The sequence below is a fragment of the Branchiostoma belcheri genome, unplaced genomic scaffold, assembly GCF_001625305.1.
Source record: "Branchiostoma belcheri isolate BF01 breed outbred unplaced genomic scaffold, Haploidv18h27 scaffold4, whole genome shotgun sequence".
In the NCBI taxonomy this organism is placed as follows: Eukaryota; Metazoa; Chordata; class Leptocardii; order Amphioxiformes; family Branchiostomatidae; genus Branchiostoma; species Branchiostoma belcheri.
In genome coordinates, this window is record NW_017804020.1 from 1,736,346 (window position 1) to 1,752,665 (window position 16,320).

The 16,320-nt window shown below is 44.2% G+C and overlaps 3 protein-coding genes across 3 annotated transcripts; 2 read left to right on the plus strand and 1 right to left on the minus strand.

The window, feature by feature from the left end:
• Positions 1-185: 185 nt before the first annotated feature.
• On the minus strand, positions 186-9,380 carry LOC109476888 (cubilin-like). The gene is made up of 13 exons (XM_019777903.1): positions 9,359-9,380; positions 9,024-9,185; positions 7,857-8,099; positions 6,950-7,092; positions 6,144-6,351; positions 5,896-6,032; positions 5,351-5,603; positions 5,082-5,117; positions 4,510-4,686; positions 3,754-3,942; positions 3,147-3,254; positions 2,516-2,693; positions 186-1,821 (listed from the first exon to the last, which is right to left on the minus strand). Exons 1-13 carry the CDS (start codon positions 9,378-9,380, stop codon positions 1,440-1,442), a joined length of 2,238 nt encoding a protein of 745 aa, XP_019633462.1. The 3' UTR covers positions 186-1,439.
• Positions 9,381-9,972: 592 nt separating this feature from the next.
• LOC109477069 lies at positions 9,973-11,704 on the plus strand. Its single transcript, XM_019778109.1, has 4 exons — positions 9,973-10,117; positions 10,607-10,731; positions 10,870-11,011; positions 11,190-11,704. The coding sequence occupies exons 1-4, from the start codon at positions 10,067-10,069 to the stop codon at positions 11,538-11,540; spliced, it is 669 nt and encodes a 222-aa protein (XP_019633668.1). The 5' UTR covers positions 9,973-10,066; the 3' UTR covers positions 11,541-11,704.
• A 2,039-nt stretch (positions 11,705-13,743) lies between these two features.
• On the plus strand, positions 13,744-15,856 carry LOC109476889 (galactosylceramide sulfotransferase-like). Its single transcript, XM_019777904.1, has 2 exons — positions 13,744-13,832; positions 14,232-15,856. Exons 1-2 carry the CDS (start codon positions 13,744-13,746, stop codon positions 15,685-15,687), a joined length of 1,545 nt encoding a protein of 514 aa, XP_019633463.1. The 3' UTR covers positions 15,688-15,856.
• Positions 15,857-16,320: the final 464 nt, after the last annotated feature.

A 16,320-nucleotide genomic window follows, 5' to 3' on the forward strand; every position in this document is an offset into this window, starting at 1 on the left:
CCCCCGATGACAAGACAGGGAGGAACTTCTACAAGATCTTCCCCGGCCCGGCCGCTCTGAAGAACCTCAGGAGCGAGATGGTGACGGAATAAGTGCGTGGCCTTTGGTTAAACGTGTCACATAGTTATAGGGATGAAACAAGTATGTCGGCATAACGTACTGCACCTGCGGGAAACCTGTGTTTTTTTCACTGGATGTTTTTTCACAGTTTTCATTGCAGACGATATCTTTTCCGACACAACATTTGAGAACTATACGCAGAATGTCATGCTTAAATATGCAAAAACAAGATGTTCTGCAGAAGGCACAATACATTACAGGTTTCGCACAGGCAAAGTACGTTTGGCCAACAAACTATTGAACCATCATGAAGTATGTGCATCTTTTTCTGAATGATCTTTGGTGCTTAAATCATCAGAGGTGGAGATTTTCCAAAGGCTGAAATTTCTCATCCTCTTTAATAGAAATGTTATAACAGTTATAACAATCAGGACAAGTTCACATTATGAAAGTGATGTGATAATTTCATCCCTTGTACAAAAGATGCTTAAAAAGGTATTAACTTTTCTCTTTGATGCTATTTTGGGATTTGAATGTAACTTTGTATTCTTCATTGCTAATGATATTTAAAGTGACCTTGCCAAGATGTGTAAGCATATCGCATATAAGATTGTACATCATCAATATCAGAGTGAATTATGTCTGTTGTGATCTTTGGATACATTTTCTTTTGCATATTTTGCAAATTGCTGCTTCATGAATTTTACTGTGTCAAACTGTATCAAATCCGTCCAAAGTTACTAACATATCAGACCAAGAAAATTGTGGACAATAATATTTGTATTTTCGCCTTATCATACAAGGCTTATGTCAGAATAACACAGTATGGAAGAACGTAATAACTATGTATATGTACATATTAGAAATTGAAAGAAGCATGTGTAAAAAGGAAAGGAAATATGATCATACCAAAGTACATGTATGTGTATATCTGTATATATAATAAGTGTATGATATTCTTTGCAGTGAGTTGCTGAATAAAAGTTTATTGCATTATTTTCCACATTCCTTTACATTTGTGACTTTACTTCCAGACTCTTAAGATTTCGGATACTGGGTAAACCGATAAAATATCTGAGGTCTAAAATAGATTGGTTTATGTTTTAGTAAATCTTTCTGCATGACTCTTCTTCAAAATGTTTAAAACATTTGGGTGTGGACAGGAGTAGGTCTGAGCAGTTGTTGGGAGTCAAATTTGACTGAAATTTACTTCAAATTTGATTCAATTTATATACAAAAATCTGGCCAGTCTGCTCCGAACTTAAGCCAGCTTGGTTGGTCGGTGTTCGGGGGGAGTGTTCGGAATGTGTGACATTGGGGCTTTATAGGTCGGATCAAGGACACGCTGTGTAATGTCCCTGGTCGGATACAGGGCCATGTTATTGGATCAGTGTAGGAGGGATGTAGATAGGTGGTGGTGGGACACCATGGCCCTGTTGTTGCCTCATGGCCACATCCTCAGCCGTGGTGACATTGAGAGGTGGCAACTCTCCCTGTCTGGTGTACATGTCCGTGGCCGTGACATCAGGAGGATATGGGGAGGGAGGTCTAGGGTAGGCTGGGGGCCCACCATGGGGTCCTAGCATCTGCCCAGCATTTGGAGGGTGTGGTAGGGGTGGTCCGTACTGGGGAGGGACCCCTCCAGTCATCTGCCCGGTGCCTGTTGGGTAAGGTCCTTGGTGAGGAGGTGGGCCTTGGTGAGGTGCAATGCCGCCAGCAGGAGGGAACATATGTCCAGAGGGCACACCGTGAGGTCCTTGGCTGAAAAGATACAGACAAGTTGCCATTTGTATAATGCCTGAATACCACAACCGGATCCAATATGCAGTATAAATGAGGCAAGGACCTTGTGTGCGAGCAATCCAACCCATGGTGCAAAACACTATCTATGCATGAACAACCGCATCTGGCCTTGGTGCTGAACACCATCCACACATACAAGAACTACATGTAGTATTCACACAATTTTTTTTCACACAGAATCCGTCCGAAGTTTCATAACTGTGAACAAAACAACAACTGGTTAACATCTGTAAGATTTGCTGCATGTTTTCTATACCTAATTCATACAAAATGTTTTCTAAGCCTCACACAAGGTCCTTGCCTCATATACAATAGTTGTGGTTGGTTTTTGGTGTTCAGGCAAACAACAGTACAAAGTTTATTTATGTTTACCTTCGCAGAAGGAAAACATGTTTTTGCTCTGTTTCTTCTTCTTCTCCAAACAAATAAGGTCAATGACCTGAACCAGACGTCAGTCACCATGGTAACTGGTGTTGGGTTGAATCATCAATTTTATAGCAGGGGAATTTAGACTCCTTTCACCATATATATGAAAAATGTGTTTGAGTAACAGAGCTGACCATGTGCGAAGGTAAACATTATGCCTTTCTAGTTGCACATATCTCTTCCTAACCCTTTTCCCTTCCTCCCATGTACCTGACCTGTCACTCACCCATAGTAGGCGGGGTCAGCAGCCTGTCCTTGTGGCACAATGACGTGAACTTGCTGGGGTGGTCGAGCACAGCAGTAGCGCATAATGGGCACCATGGTAGCTATAAAGACAATGACTCCAGCTGACACGAAGACGATCATCATGATTTGATCAGTTGACAACCGGTAATCCCAAGGACCTGGAAAAAGTTTATCATAGCCTATTTTAGCTTCCAAGTCTCTTTGGTCTTCTCTGCAAATAGCTAGAGGAGCTGACAAAAAAGACTAGTCAGCTAAATAGGTTTGGTATCCAGCAGGCTAAGGAGGCAAATTTGTGCATACATACATAAAGGATTTCATCAGGTTGGTGAATGATTGAACAGCAAAAAACCAACTGCCCACAATACTCCGTCCGGAGGTCATGACCTCCTTCACGGAGTAACAAACGTTTTGATGGCCATCTGTCACCTTCATTAGGGAAATTATGACCTTCAATGATAATTGCTCTGAGGAAGATGACACACACAAAACATCAGCTCTTGTCAAACAAGTGGTTGTAAATAAAGAACTTTGCTGTTGATTTATTCATAACGTTACGTACTTTATGAGTAAAATTGTAAGTAGTAATATATAATATGAATCGGCCTACTTACAGTTCTCATCTGCCCTGTCTGAACAGTGGTCCACCTTGTCGCACACCCAGGAGTCGGGGATACACATGGAGTCTGCTGCACACCAGAAGCCTGTACATCCACTCTGGTCTGGTGGAGAAACCAATATACAAAACAGGGTAGACAAAAAAAGCTTAAATTCCTAGTCCTGCTGCTTTCAACAATTGTTGGGAAGCATATTCATGTCCTCAATGTTGTGCCCAACATATGTTGGGAAGGTTTTACTTAATTCTCATGAATCCAATGTTTTCAGGACTTCTTAGTTACAGTGTAGAGTCTAGTAAAACAAAAGCAGTACCCCCTATTCCAAGAGGGTCTCTTGGATTTGAAATCCAAGAGGGTTAAAAGATAGCTACCCAGGGGCCAAAGTGGGAATAGCTGGGTACATGGTCTGAGTGTGATGACCATACAAAACAAGTAACCATTCTCTGCAACCGCATTTTTGCCTCACAGATATTAGTAATTTTTGCTGAAATTCAACTTACATGTACTACATTAAGAAATGACCAGAAAACTGACTTTGAAAATCCAGTTTTGCATACTGCCCTGAATTTGAAGTTGCACTGGATGGATGCAAATAAATATCTACCTGTTCCAGGATCATAGCTGTTCCAGGCTATCTTGAATCCGGAGTGCTGGACAGTGCTGTCCGTGCGGAAGGTGACCACCACCATGTGTCCGGAGGAGGACAGAGACTCCGGACGGTCCAGGTCTCCACAGAAGAGCAGGGTGTCGTGATCTTGGATGCCCTGAAATTCCAGGGCGTCACAAGTGCATGCTGTGGGGAAAATGCATGGTAAATGGTTCAGTTCCAACTGCCATGAAAATTTTGACCTGGTGTCCAGTCTAGCCTGACTAATCGCGCTCCTGTCGGCCGGCCGCCCCGAAGTTGCCCCCCTTGGGGTGGAGAGCTTGTGTAACACAGGCTAGTGTCCAGTCTATCCAAGGAGGTACTTAACCTCCTTGGTCTATCGTAGTTTGGGCGGGCCCCCTTCTGGTCAATGTACCTACGGGCCTTCGTAAGCACGCCACTTTCGGTAGGACATTTCTGCATGGGGGACACTCCTGCATATGAACACCGGGATGTAGACGTTCTTCGCCGTCCAGTTCAACTGGGCTCAACGGTAAGAGTTTCACACATCGTAAGATATATATTTGCACGGCAGAAGTTTGCTTTACCTAAACTCCCGTCGTGCAAAAGCTATCGGGGACCCTAGTTGAACTGGGCGGCGAGGGTCGCCTACAGACCTGAAGTGAGTCCGCCCAAACCACGATAGACTGACCGCCGGGCTATGAACATTTCTGCAGGGATTTTTCTATTGCAAACTGTAAACTTAGAACCTACAGTGTCCTCCACATTCCTGGATGTCCATGTTTTCTATCCATACGTTGATCTTGTGGCCGTGGCTGGTGGTGAGGACGACCGTACATTCGGTTTCGGCGCTGTAGCTTGTACCGGTGGAGTAGCCGTCGTGAGAGACCACGGGAACGGTGGGGTCACTCAGGAAGCGGCTATCACAGACTGAAGGTACGGCAGGGAGTACATGTAGTATCAAAGTATTGGATTGTATGTATTCCGTAAAATTCGTATGTTTCTTGTAATATTGTATGTTTCTTGTAATATCGTATGCATTTTGTAAAATTTGTATGAATTCCGTAAATTTCGTATGAATTCCGTAAATTTCGTATGAATTCCTTAAAATTCATATGAATTCTTTTGCACCCTTGAAGTTTGAGACTTCAACTACACATTCGATAGCTGCCATGCAAGTACATGCAATAAAGGTATACAGTAAAGGGATCGTGAGTTATAGCTGCGAATGTACGGACTACAATACTAAGTCGTAGGTTGCAGACCTCCTTCACGTAATAATGAAGGAAGATGTCAAGAAGATCATAAAACAGCTCCATACTTACTGGGTATGCCTTCTGTAGGCGTCTCTTCTGTAGGGCCTAGGGCAATGAAAGGGAAACAATTATAAATTCCGCTATTTTGTGGTGGTGCCACAAATGGAGTGTGCCTCATGAAGTCTGTTGTTACCCCCAACCAATTGTGAGGTAAACTGTGCACAAATATCTTGAAAACGTTTAGTAGATAACAATCACACTACGTTTTTTCCAATAAAATATTTCCATTTTTGGTGCAAAAACGTTACATGTACATTACGCCCCTTTAAAACACTAACCCGGTGGCGACACAGTTGTTGTCTGGACGTCACCGGTGGAGATAGCGGTGTACTCGGCCCGAAAACCCTCCGCGTTTCCGTAACTGTCGGAGGCGAACACCAGATACACGGCGTTGGAGGAAGACTGTACCGTCGTGGGTTCTCCCATCCCGCAGTAGTGCGCTATCAGGGGTGCAGACGGGCTGCTCCCGGCATATATGGACAGGTAGTCCCCGGAACAATATCCGGCGATGTGGAAGGTACTGAACTCTAGCTGGAAAAGACGGGAGTGCAAAAAAATCAGGTCTTCAATTGATATTATCAAAGCCTAAAACGACAAAGCTTGGGTGCGGACGGGCTTTCTACGGCAAGTAGTCGTCCCCGAAACAATTACCTGCGATGTGGAATGTCCTAAACTCAAGCTGGAAGAGACGGGAGTGCAAAAATCACGTCTTCAAATGTTATTACCAATGCCCAAAGCGACACTACGAAAACGCTTCTCCAGGCCATTTCCAGCCCTTCCACGCCAATTTCCAACAATGGAATGGGGCATAAAGCCAACCTACCCGAACAATGTGTCCGGCGCTGACCTGGATGGAGTAGTAACAGGTGGCGCTGTTTTCGTAGTTGCCAGGGTACCCTGGGGAGGAGATCGTGCCTGTGTCTGACGTGTACGTCCCTCCACACGTGCCCAGGATTGCACCTGCACACAACACAGTCATAATATTTACACAACTATAGCTATATAAAGGGTCACTGAACCACATGTTACACTTTATACAAGCGCAGAGACCTGACTGACTGACTGACTGACCGTCCGTGAGGACCGAATAAGTGGCCAGGAAGCCGTCTCCATTGGAAGATGAAGAAGTGAAGGTCAGGGTCAGGCTGGTTCCCGCCACGTGGAGGAAGTTGGCGTCGTCCCGCCTGTACACCGTGTCGCCGGCGTGGTGCTCGCCTGTGGTGACGACCCGCAGGGAGTCTCCCCCTGCCGAATCCAGGGAGAACTGCACGAAGAAGAGCTGGCGTGGGAACAGAGCAGGAACAGTCAGGTCAGTAAAAGAGATATTTACGTACAAAATGTAATATATACAGGAGCCAGTGTGGTATGGATAAACATAAAACGTCAATTGAGGACTAGGAATCTTTTCAAATCCGTTACCAGTTACCATGCTTTGCCAATCAACTTCAGGGCAGTAAAGCTAGATTTTCAAGGTCAATGCATTGTCTGGTCATTTTTTTAAATAAGACGAATTAACCCTAGCCCATAGCAAGCTGATACCATACTGATATCTGTGAGGCAAAACTACTGACGGAAACTGGTTGCTTGTTTCGCATCGTAGACTGGCGTAGCTATTTGTTAGTGGTACCCAAAAATAAAATGATTTCTCGCATGGCATGTTTATGGGCTATCTTAAACGCTTCAGGTATGAAATGATACTGAATATGTGCTAAAATGGCAGTAAATATCAATATCAGGCAAATTTCCTCATCCAAAATAGTTTTGATTTGCCGACCCCAAATTGCTTTAGATGCCTTTCATAAGAAGTACATGTTACTTATGCAGTCACGCAAATTATTAACAGTACGCCTTGAAAAATCTAGTTTTTAAAAACTCACCTGTATGACATCGTCCGGACTGGCGGCTGTCAGTTCATACACACAGTTGGAGCTGTCCGGATAGTTACTTGGGTAACTCGGAGAGGTGATGGCACCCGAACCGCTACTTATGGTAGCAGTTATGCCACAGTCTCCCAGGGTGTCTGAAAAAAAAAAAACAACAGAGGCGTACTCACGACGTCAGAGCAATAGCAGAAAAAGAAACGCATAGAACACTCATATAAGTCAATGGTGTGAAACAATAGCACCCACTTTTGACCCTCCTACTAGCTAGTTGGCCCCGAATCGACAAAAAAGGAAGACATGTGTGCCAGGTAGAGACTCCGACCTGGTAGAATGGACAATTCTCTACCGTAATAGAGTTTCAGATCGGGGTCTCTGTCAACAGAAACTCCTATTCTCTCTGAATAGACTTCAAAGAGACTCCTAAAAGTCAATCAGTGATGCCATTTTAAAAGTTTGCAGTTGCCAGTCAAATAAATAGATACTAGTATATTTTCAGCCTTTTTAGCTTTTTAGAGTTTCAGCCTTTTTAGCTTTCGTCCGCTCCCCGCGATCCGCTACCGGTCAGAAAAAGGCTGACACTCAGGCTAGTACGTGTAGTATACTAAACATGAATCACAGATTGTACCAGTAGAGACTCCAACCGATACCTCTACCGGACGGTAGATACTCCGTTCAGGATCTCTACCGGTAGACTCCGACCGGAGTTTCTGTAGACATAGAAGAGAGTCTCTACACTACGAAGGTCCACAACGACACTTCCATACGCCTCTTCCACAGCCCTTCCACACCGCGCTACCAGGGGATATACCTTCCATACCGCTCTTCCACAGCTCTTCCACACCGCGAGGTGTATGGAAGTGTCGTTGTGGGCCTTCGTACTACCCTGATATATTCCACATACCTATGGTGTCGAACGAGTAGTCGAAAGAGAAGCCCCTGTTCGTGACGCTGAAGTCGGTTTTGAAGCGCACTCGCAGACTCTGTCCGGGGGACACGACATACGGCGGCATGTCCGAGCCGCAGTATTTCTCTCCTATCTGTACCCTCGGGCTGACCGAGGTGTCGTAGATAGACACGTCATCCCACACACACGACGGGCCCTCCTCCAGTCGGAAATCTGTAAACTTGATCCACACGTGGTCGTCTGCAGCAGACAATATAAATAAACTAGAGAAGTAACATTTGCAAAGCAAATGCATAATGTTTACCTTCGGACATGGTCTGCTCTGTTAATTCTTACTCACATACATGTACTACTAGTATATGGTGACAGGAGCAGAGCAGACTATGAAATTGCAACATTATGTAACCCAAGACCAGTCACCATGGTAACAGACGTCAACGAATCATGTCATTGGTCAGGTCATAGGTCACTGTTTGGAGAAGAAGAAGAGGAAGAAACTGAGTAAAAACAATATGTTTTCCTTCGGTAAACATAACAAGAAAACAACAAACTATAGCGTAGAAAGTATGCCTAACGTCAAGATACAATGGAAACAATATAGAGATATTTTGTAATAGTTAATTCCATTTCTTGTTTCATTCGGCCAGTCTTTGCCCCCCGACATCTGCTTGGTTTTCATTCATTCATGTGGAAATGTCTCCAACGTCATACCAAGCATAAAGCTGGGGTCACCTTGGAGGCAAAAGTAAGTACAGTGTAGTGGGTATAAAACACAGTGTAGCAACAAGATGTTCATTACGTTCCATGGGAACACAAGATCAGCACCAAGGACAGGGTAACTCTGGGCGGTGACTGTGAATGTACTGATCGTAGAGTTCATTGTTAAGGATAGTTACCTCGAGTAAGGAGACATCCTCGGTCTTGTTTGTGCCTTTGCAGCTATAACTCACCGAGGGTTTGATTTTTTAAATGTTTTCGGTATGATTAGCTATTCGGGTCCATATGATGCGTTTTTTCTTTGTATCTGTATTTTTAGACATTGGCCTATATCACACTACTTCGAGGGGAGGGGGCAAGCATTTATTGGTAACATTGTTGAAGACTGCTAGAATTAAAGGAGACTGTAGATCGATATGAATGGTATGTAAAGACCTTAGTACTCACCACCGGACGCCGTGAAGTCATAGTTACAGAGCAGGAAGTTGGGATAGTTGCTGGGGTAGCTTGGAGAAGTGACTGTTCCCTGTCCTGAGGAGAAACTGGTCTGTCCGCAGATTGTTCCACTGACAGGAACTAACCGGTACCAAGAAAGGACCAGAAGAAGCCCTGTGGATTACAAACAACCAATCATTTAGAATATTATTAAAATGTGCATTATGATGTGCTTAAGAATCCAAAGAAATGTAACTTACATACCCACGTGCACATGGTTACCTGAACGTTGTGTCAGTCAAAAGACTAAAATGTGCCTATTACCAAACAACAATGGTCAACCTTACCTAAGATACAGGTCTTTTCCATGTTTCGGCACGGCTGGCTACATCTTGACCGGTGTACCAGCCGTTGTTTTCATTGTATGAAAGCTAAATCTTTGGCGGCATATGCTTACATCAACCTGTGCCCCTGTGTTATCATGTTGTTTGAATAACTAGAACGGTGTTCTACAGAACACCTTTGTGTGGAACACCTTTCCGAAAAGAGCCACCGTTCGAACTTCGGACCAACAATGCTTCGAAAATCGCCTGGAACACTGTGTGTCATAAAGTTACTTTGTTACGTCACAATCGTCTCCGTTTGTATTTGGTTGGCTGTGATGTCACATGGATTCCGATTGGTCGGCTTTGATGTCACAGGGGATTCGGTTGGTTGGCTGTGATGTCACTCTGTTTTCCAAAATCGCTTGGAACTCTGATGCGTCATAAAGATGACTTTGTTACGTCACGATCGTCTCCATTTGTGATTGGCCGGGACTATGACGTCACAGAATGTGCTTTTCGTACTACACTACCATGTGTTACGTAACCAAAAAAACTTTTCTGACATCACAATGAATAAAAAGGGCCCTCCTCTGGCTGGTACGTCGCGCTTCTAGCCCAACGGGCCGGCCGGCCGGGAGGGGCCCAGGGATTCTCCACGTAACCGGCATTTGGAACCTGTCGAAGGACGGAAGCTCTGCAAATTCTAACCAGAAACCCTCCTTACCACACATGGAGTCAACAGCATGGGTGAAGAATGGACTGGACAGCGTTAGTGACAAGGTATGTCGTAATTTCTGTCAAGAATATTTTATGAGGATGGCCCTAGGGATAGAAATGCCACCTGCATTTATGATTATATCCTTGTCGAACCCTTCCTGTCGACGTCGACAATAGCTCGAACGATGTTGCACTTTACTGCTAGTTCATTGTCTATTTTAACCTGTATATATTTCATTCTTCGGAATTTCCTTTTAAAATGTTTGTAATGGAACGGTGCAATTCAGTTACTACTGCAAGGCCGTTTTTATTGTGAATAATTATAAACCAATTATGATGCATATATGCAGGTCTACCTAGACCTAACCTGCAATGGTCTATGCCTTAGGTTTATATACAAGGCATATGTGGATTGGATTTGTGTATTGATTGGTATCACCGCCCATGCCACCAAAACAGTTTTTAGTAGCATGATACATACTTCCTAAATTAAAGTGTGTGGTGCAGGTAAACTTTCCATGACTTTGTATGTTTGTTGCTTCAACTTTCTAGACATTGCTCTACACTACGTCGACACTGGTACAGGGACCAGGTATAGAGACTACGCCTTCCAGCACCACGATAGACGGAGAGATCTGCCGTATCTGTCACAGCAAGGAGGACCTCACAAACTTCAAGTTAGTATTAAATGACTAGTGTCACAAAATCTACTTTGTGCCAAATATTACGAAAGCCTTACTTTTGTCAGACCCTTGTTTTATATAGGGTCAATACATCAATCGTTCTAGTTTTCAGTGTTCCTTTTCTCCCGATAGACCACTGGTATCTCCATGCGCGTGTTCAGGGTCTGTGCAGTTTACCCACTTGGACTGCCTGTCCCAATGGCTCCGCAACAAGGACGCCCCTAGCGATCGGTGTGAAGTCTGCAAGACGAAGTTTGACGATGATGTAGTTCAGGTGAGTTCGGCTATTTTTTGTCAATGTGTGTTTCGGTACGTGTTTTTGGCTACGCCTCTGGAAAGAGCCCAATGGAAATCTAGGAATTGCTCAGGAATGTTTGCGTAGGAATTCCAGATTGTCCCAAAGGACCAAAGGAATGCCAATTGTACGTCAAGTTGTTTTACCTTTCCAACAGAGATGTCAAGCTTTGGCGGATACAAGCGAGTCTTCCTCGGAAACCGGAATCAACCAGTCCCAACCAGATTCTTCTCTGAGCGGAGTCGGCCTACCCATCATGCTCTTCTGTTTGTTCTTCTCATTGTCGTTGCTAGGTTACACGTCGTACATTCTCGTTTGCTATTTCCCGAAAAACATCGACTGGCTGTCCATGTTATCGGTGGCGCTGTGCATCCTGTTGTCGCTAGTTATGCTCGTGGTGGCGTTTTTCTGCTTCAAGGCAGTTGTATCCGAGATAGGGAGACGCCTTGCGACCAAGACAAGAACAACAGAGGTGGGAGAAGAGCTCACCGAAGTCGTGCAGTTGTAAAGCAAAAAGAAACTGAGACATCGCCTGAACATAAAGCCCATACATACACATTTTGTGCAATAAGTTTTCAAAAAATTCTTGAGACAGTATAACAAACTTGTTCACATTCTCGTTGTGGCTGCTCTATACCATTGAATAACTGAATAAAGTGTTCAGTGCAGCAACATGTAGTGAATATGCATTTCTTACTTTGGTGGCGGATATGTACGGTCAACTTCGCTAAATCCCAACACAAAGTTTGTTGTACATATTGTTTGTATATGCCAGGTAAAGATTCCGATCTGATAGAATCGACGATTCTACCGGTAGTGATCCCGATCGGAGTCTATATCAACAGAAACTCCGATCTGGCCTGGAGTCCAAATCTCCAAGTAGATCCTAGGGCGGCAAAAGACAGTATCAAATTGATCAGGCAGTATCCATTGGCCAGAGAGGGTCCAATACGTGCACCAACTGGGCCCTCTAGATCTCTGGCCAATGGACACTGCCTGGCCAATTTGGTATATTGTCTTTTGCCACCCTAGGATCTGCTTGGAGATTCCTGGAGTCCAGCCTTGTTAGATTTGGTACGGACCAAATATGGAATGGAAATACCTTTTCAGTATTCTATTCCAATAGTTCATGATACAAATCTCATGTCACTATATATTACAAGTCCTCCGCATTACTACTAAAATGCATACATAATGTCAATATCGCTGTAGTCAAAAATTTATTTATTTTACGACAATGTTATTTATTCATAAAGGGACGTTGCGCTGAATAAGGAGACACGTGCTTTGCGTGAGCTGACAAGATTAGCCCAGGGATTAGTCATTGTTGCTCTAACGTACGAAAGACCATACGGACAATACGACAAGGCTTCACTGCCGGGCCATTTCTCTTCGTTCCACACCGATTTCTCTTCGTTCCGTACCCATTTCAAATGGTTGTGGAACGAAGAGAAATGGGTGTGGAACGAAGAGAAATGGGCGTGGAACGAAGAGAAAAGGCCCGATGAAGTATTCTCCCTATGGTCTTTTGTACTAACGACGAACGGCGCTGCAGCATGAAGCAAATATCCTGGATCCCAAATCGGTGTTGACACGTTGCTTTTGTTGCTGTATCTGCGATAGCAAGAGGGTGATGCATAATTAAATCCAAGCCAGTATTGTATATCGGACACTGATAATGATTTTTCGGTCGTAGCGCGTGTCGTTTGGCACGTATTGCATTCAAGATCTTTCTACTTCATCGTTTTCCTACTATCACATTTGTGGAAGGATCGACATATTATGCGGCTATCACCCTTTCAAGATGTGAAGCTCGAGACAAGACTGTAAGGTTTGAACCACTCACACCAGGAAGGACCCCTGCTCTTTTTCGTAACTGTTGTGCTCAAGGTGTGGCTCTCCTCAAACACGGGACCTCCGGCTTTACGTCCTATCAGAGAGGACGTCCCTAACCGAAGCTATGCGTGGAGTGGAGTGAGGAAATAGGTGTTAAGTGCCTTTCCCAAAGGCACAACACCGGGGCCTGCCATGCCAGGGATTCGAACCCCGGACCTTCGGATTCAACAGCCCTGACCACAAGATCACCTTGCCTTGCCCAGTGGTGTGGTTTGTCATGAAACGCAAGTGTTCACGTACACACCAGGTGAGTTCTGCGGCATGTACTTGACCCTGACAAGTTCAATCTTTAGCAGTTAGTAGAATATTCCACAATCAGTTACTGTTTTTGAAAGGTAGAAACACGTATTTTTCGATGTCCACTGAACATCTTGATCACGGAGTGACCTATTGGAGGTACGTGTTTCTACCTTTCAAAAACAGTCACTGATTGAGGAATATTCTACTAACTGTTCAACGATATTTATCTTTAGGTTCTTGTTGACTTACCATTTACGTATTCTCGTTCTGTTTTGCTTGTGTTACGTCTTACATAGAATGTTCCCACTGTACTACCAGGTGAACAAACGTGACTTTTATTTATGTGAATTTGATGGAAAAAAACTGAAAACATGTGACTATATAGGGTAAAGAAAATATTTTTTTAATAACTGTAGGATAGATTAGCATTGTAGTATTGTTGATTTGCTGCCATACATTGTACCATGTACGATTGTTGAGCAATGAACGACATTCATTCAATCTGACATATCTGACAGGCAGCATTTGGATGAAAAGTGGGACTCTTCGTCATTCCTGTAGCCTCGCTCCCAGTGATGTTGAGATACTGCCGTCCGGCCTTCGTCGCATTCGTTGTAATTACCGCCGTTGGCACCATCATCTTCTCACACAGCCTGCTTAAGAGGTAAGAGAACACGTACGTTCTGAATTAGACCTCTGAATTTTTATGTGAAATTTTAACGTTAACCTTTAACATCAATAACATTTAACATCAATTCGAACAAAAAGAAATGAATTTTTTAAAAGCTGACATTGCGTGAATGTGATGACGATGTGTAACTCAAATTATTGGTCACCTTGGTGACTTGAATTTACATGTAACTAATGATAAAAAGACTGAACCTAGATGCACAATCGTAATGTATCATGAGCTGATTGAGTTCTTTCTAGAGATATTTTGTAATAGTTAATTAGGTTACATGTTAAAAGAATTGCGCCACAATGACACTTCTATCTGTAAAGTACCAACATTTGGAAGAGATTGTTATGGTTTGCAGTATGCAACATATTTGTATTTCTACAGCAGTGCTGTCACAAGCCTTCCGCAGCGTCTGATACACAACAGCCAATCACCGGCGGCCACGTCATCATCCATAATAAGGCGGCCACAATGCAAGGAGAGGAAGCGGGTTGCCTTCGCTAAGAACCACAAAGTGGGCGGAGACACCGTGAAAAACATTCTCAACCGTTACGGCTACGTCAGGAATTTAAATTTCTTGCTTCCTCGTTCCTTCGTGGCCAGTTTGACGTACCCGTACAGTCTTTACCCAGAATTCTACATGCCTGCTCCTCCGAATCAGACCTTCGACATGTTGGTGTACCACACGGTGTACAACAGAACACGGTTCCGACAAATCCTCCCCAAGAACACTGTCTATCTCACTATCATCCGTGAACCCTTAAGTCATCTTAAGTCCATCTGGAACTACTACGGACTCCAGAATAGATTCCTCATCAAGTCAACCGGTGAGCATGCGATTTTGACGTTTCTCAACAACCCGGGAAGATATGACAAAAAGTGTGGTCATGGCCGCCATGTTCCCTACTGTCTTACCCAGAATTCCGTGTCCGTCGACCTTGGATTTCCCGCCACAAACAACAAACGGGTGACTCTGGGTTGCGACGCGGACCAGAGAGAGCTAATCACTCAGAAATTTCTGAGAAAAATCCACGACGACTTTCATTTGGTCATGATCATGGAGTACTTCGACGAGTCGCTAGTCTTGCTGAGGAGACTGATGTGTTGGACGCTACAGGACATTCTCTACTACAAGGCCAACGTCCGCCATTACACTACCAAGAGGGCACAAATTCCACCCGAAGTCAGACAGATCCATAAAGAGTGGAGCTACGTGGACTACTCTCTCTATCACCACTTCAACCGAACCTTTTGGAGGAGGGTACACTCAGCCGGCAATGATTTTTGGGGGGAGGTGAGATATTTTAGACGCATAAATCAGAAAATGAGAGAATTTTGCGACCTCGTCTCACGTCTGAACCCGTGCCCTGTCTCACAGACTTTGGTCGTGAATGACACAAGATGGAGTCCTGGATTTACCATAGATCGCGACTTCTGCCTACTGGCGAGAAGAGACCTCAGTTGCTACTATTCACTCCAAACCGAGCGAGCAGCAAAAACTCTGGGACTAAACCGTAGCAACCTGCACCTGTACGGTGGCAGCGGACCGAGAAACGATTTGCAAAGGCCTGTAACTATATCAGAATCATTGAAAAGGTTGAACAAAACGGGTAGCAGAAAAGATGAAAATTTTCATGAAAGGGTGCACAAACTCCGTGGACAAGACGTGGCGGGACGACACTGTCTGTACTGTAGCCTGGGTAGCTGTAGAGCGCTCGACTACTTGACTCATTTCTACAAGGATGGGCATATCAACAGCGACACCTACCGGGCCGTCATGAGAAGGATCAACATAAAATTCGCCGAACGATGTAACGCAAAGAATCCAACACAACCATGAAGTTCGGTCTTGAAGTACCCCTGGACAAGTTTCTGCTAGCGGATTTATATAGTAAAAATGTGGCTTTACACCACTCTCCATACATTATTTATCCCATTGTCACGACCAATACGTAGTCCAAACTGTTACAAAATGTGCTTGTACATGTCGATATCACAATAAACAATGTTGGGTGGTTTTGGTTTTGTTTGTAATGTACGAGTTGAGCTTGCCTGTCCTGCCTAGCCTAGGTGGGTGGGTGGCAGATATTTACCTTCGCCAAGAAGGTTATGTTTTCAGGGGCGTTCGTGTATGTGTGTGTTTGTGTGTGTGTGTGTGTGTGTCTGTCTGTAAACACGATAACTTGAGAAGGCCTTAATGGATTGTCTTGATACTTGGTAGGTGGGTAGGTCTTGATGAGACCTCAAAATGATTAGATTTTCGGACCCCCTAGCGGCTTGTTATGGTACTGCAGCTGAACTCCCGGTTTTGATATCTCATGATCTAGACATGCTATGGTGATGGAATTTGGATGGTAGGTAGCTCTTGTGCTGGGGAAGAAGCGACGTGGGTTTAGGCCCCCTAGCGGCTTGCTCTGGAACTGCAGGGATATATTCTTGAAAATATTCAAAAGGGGATAACTCAAGAACCAGT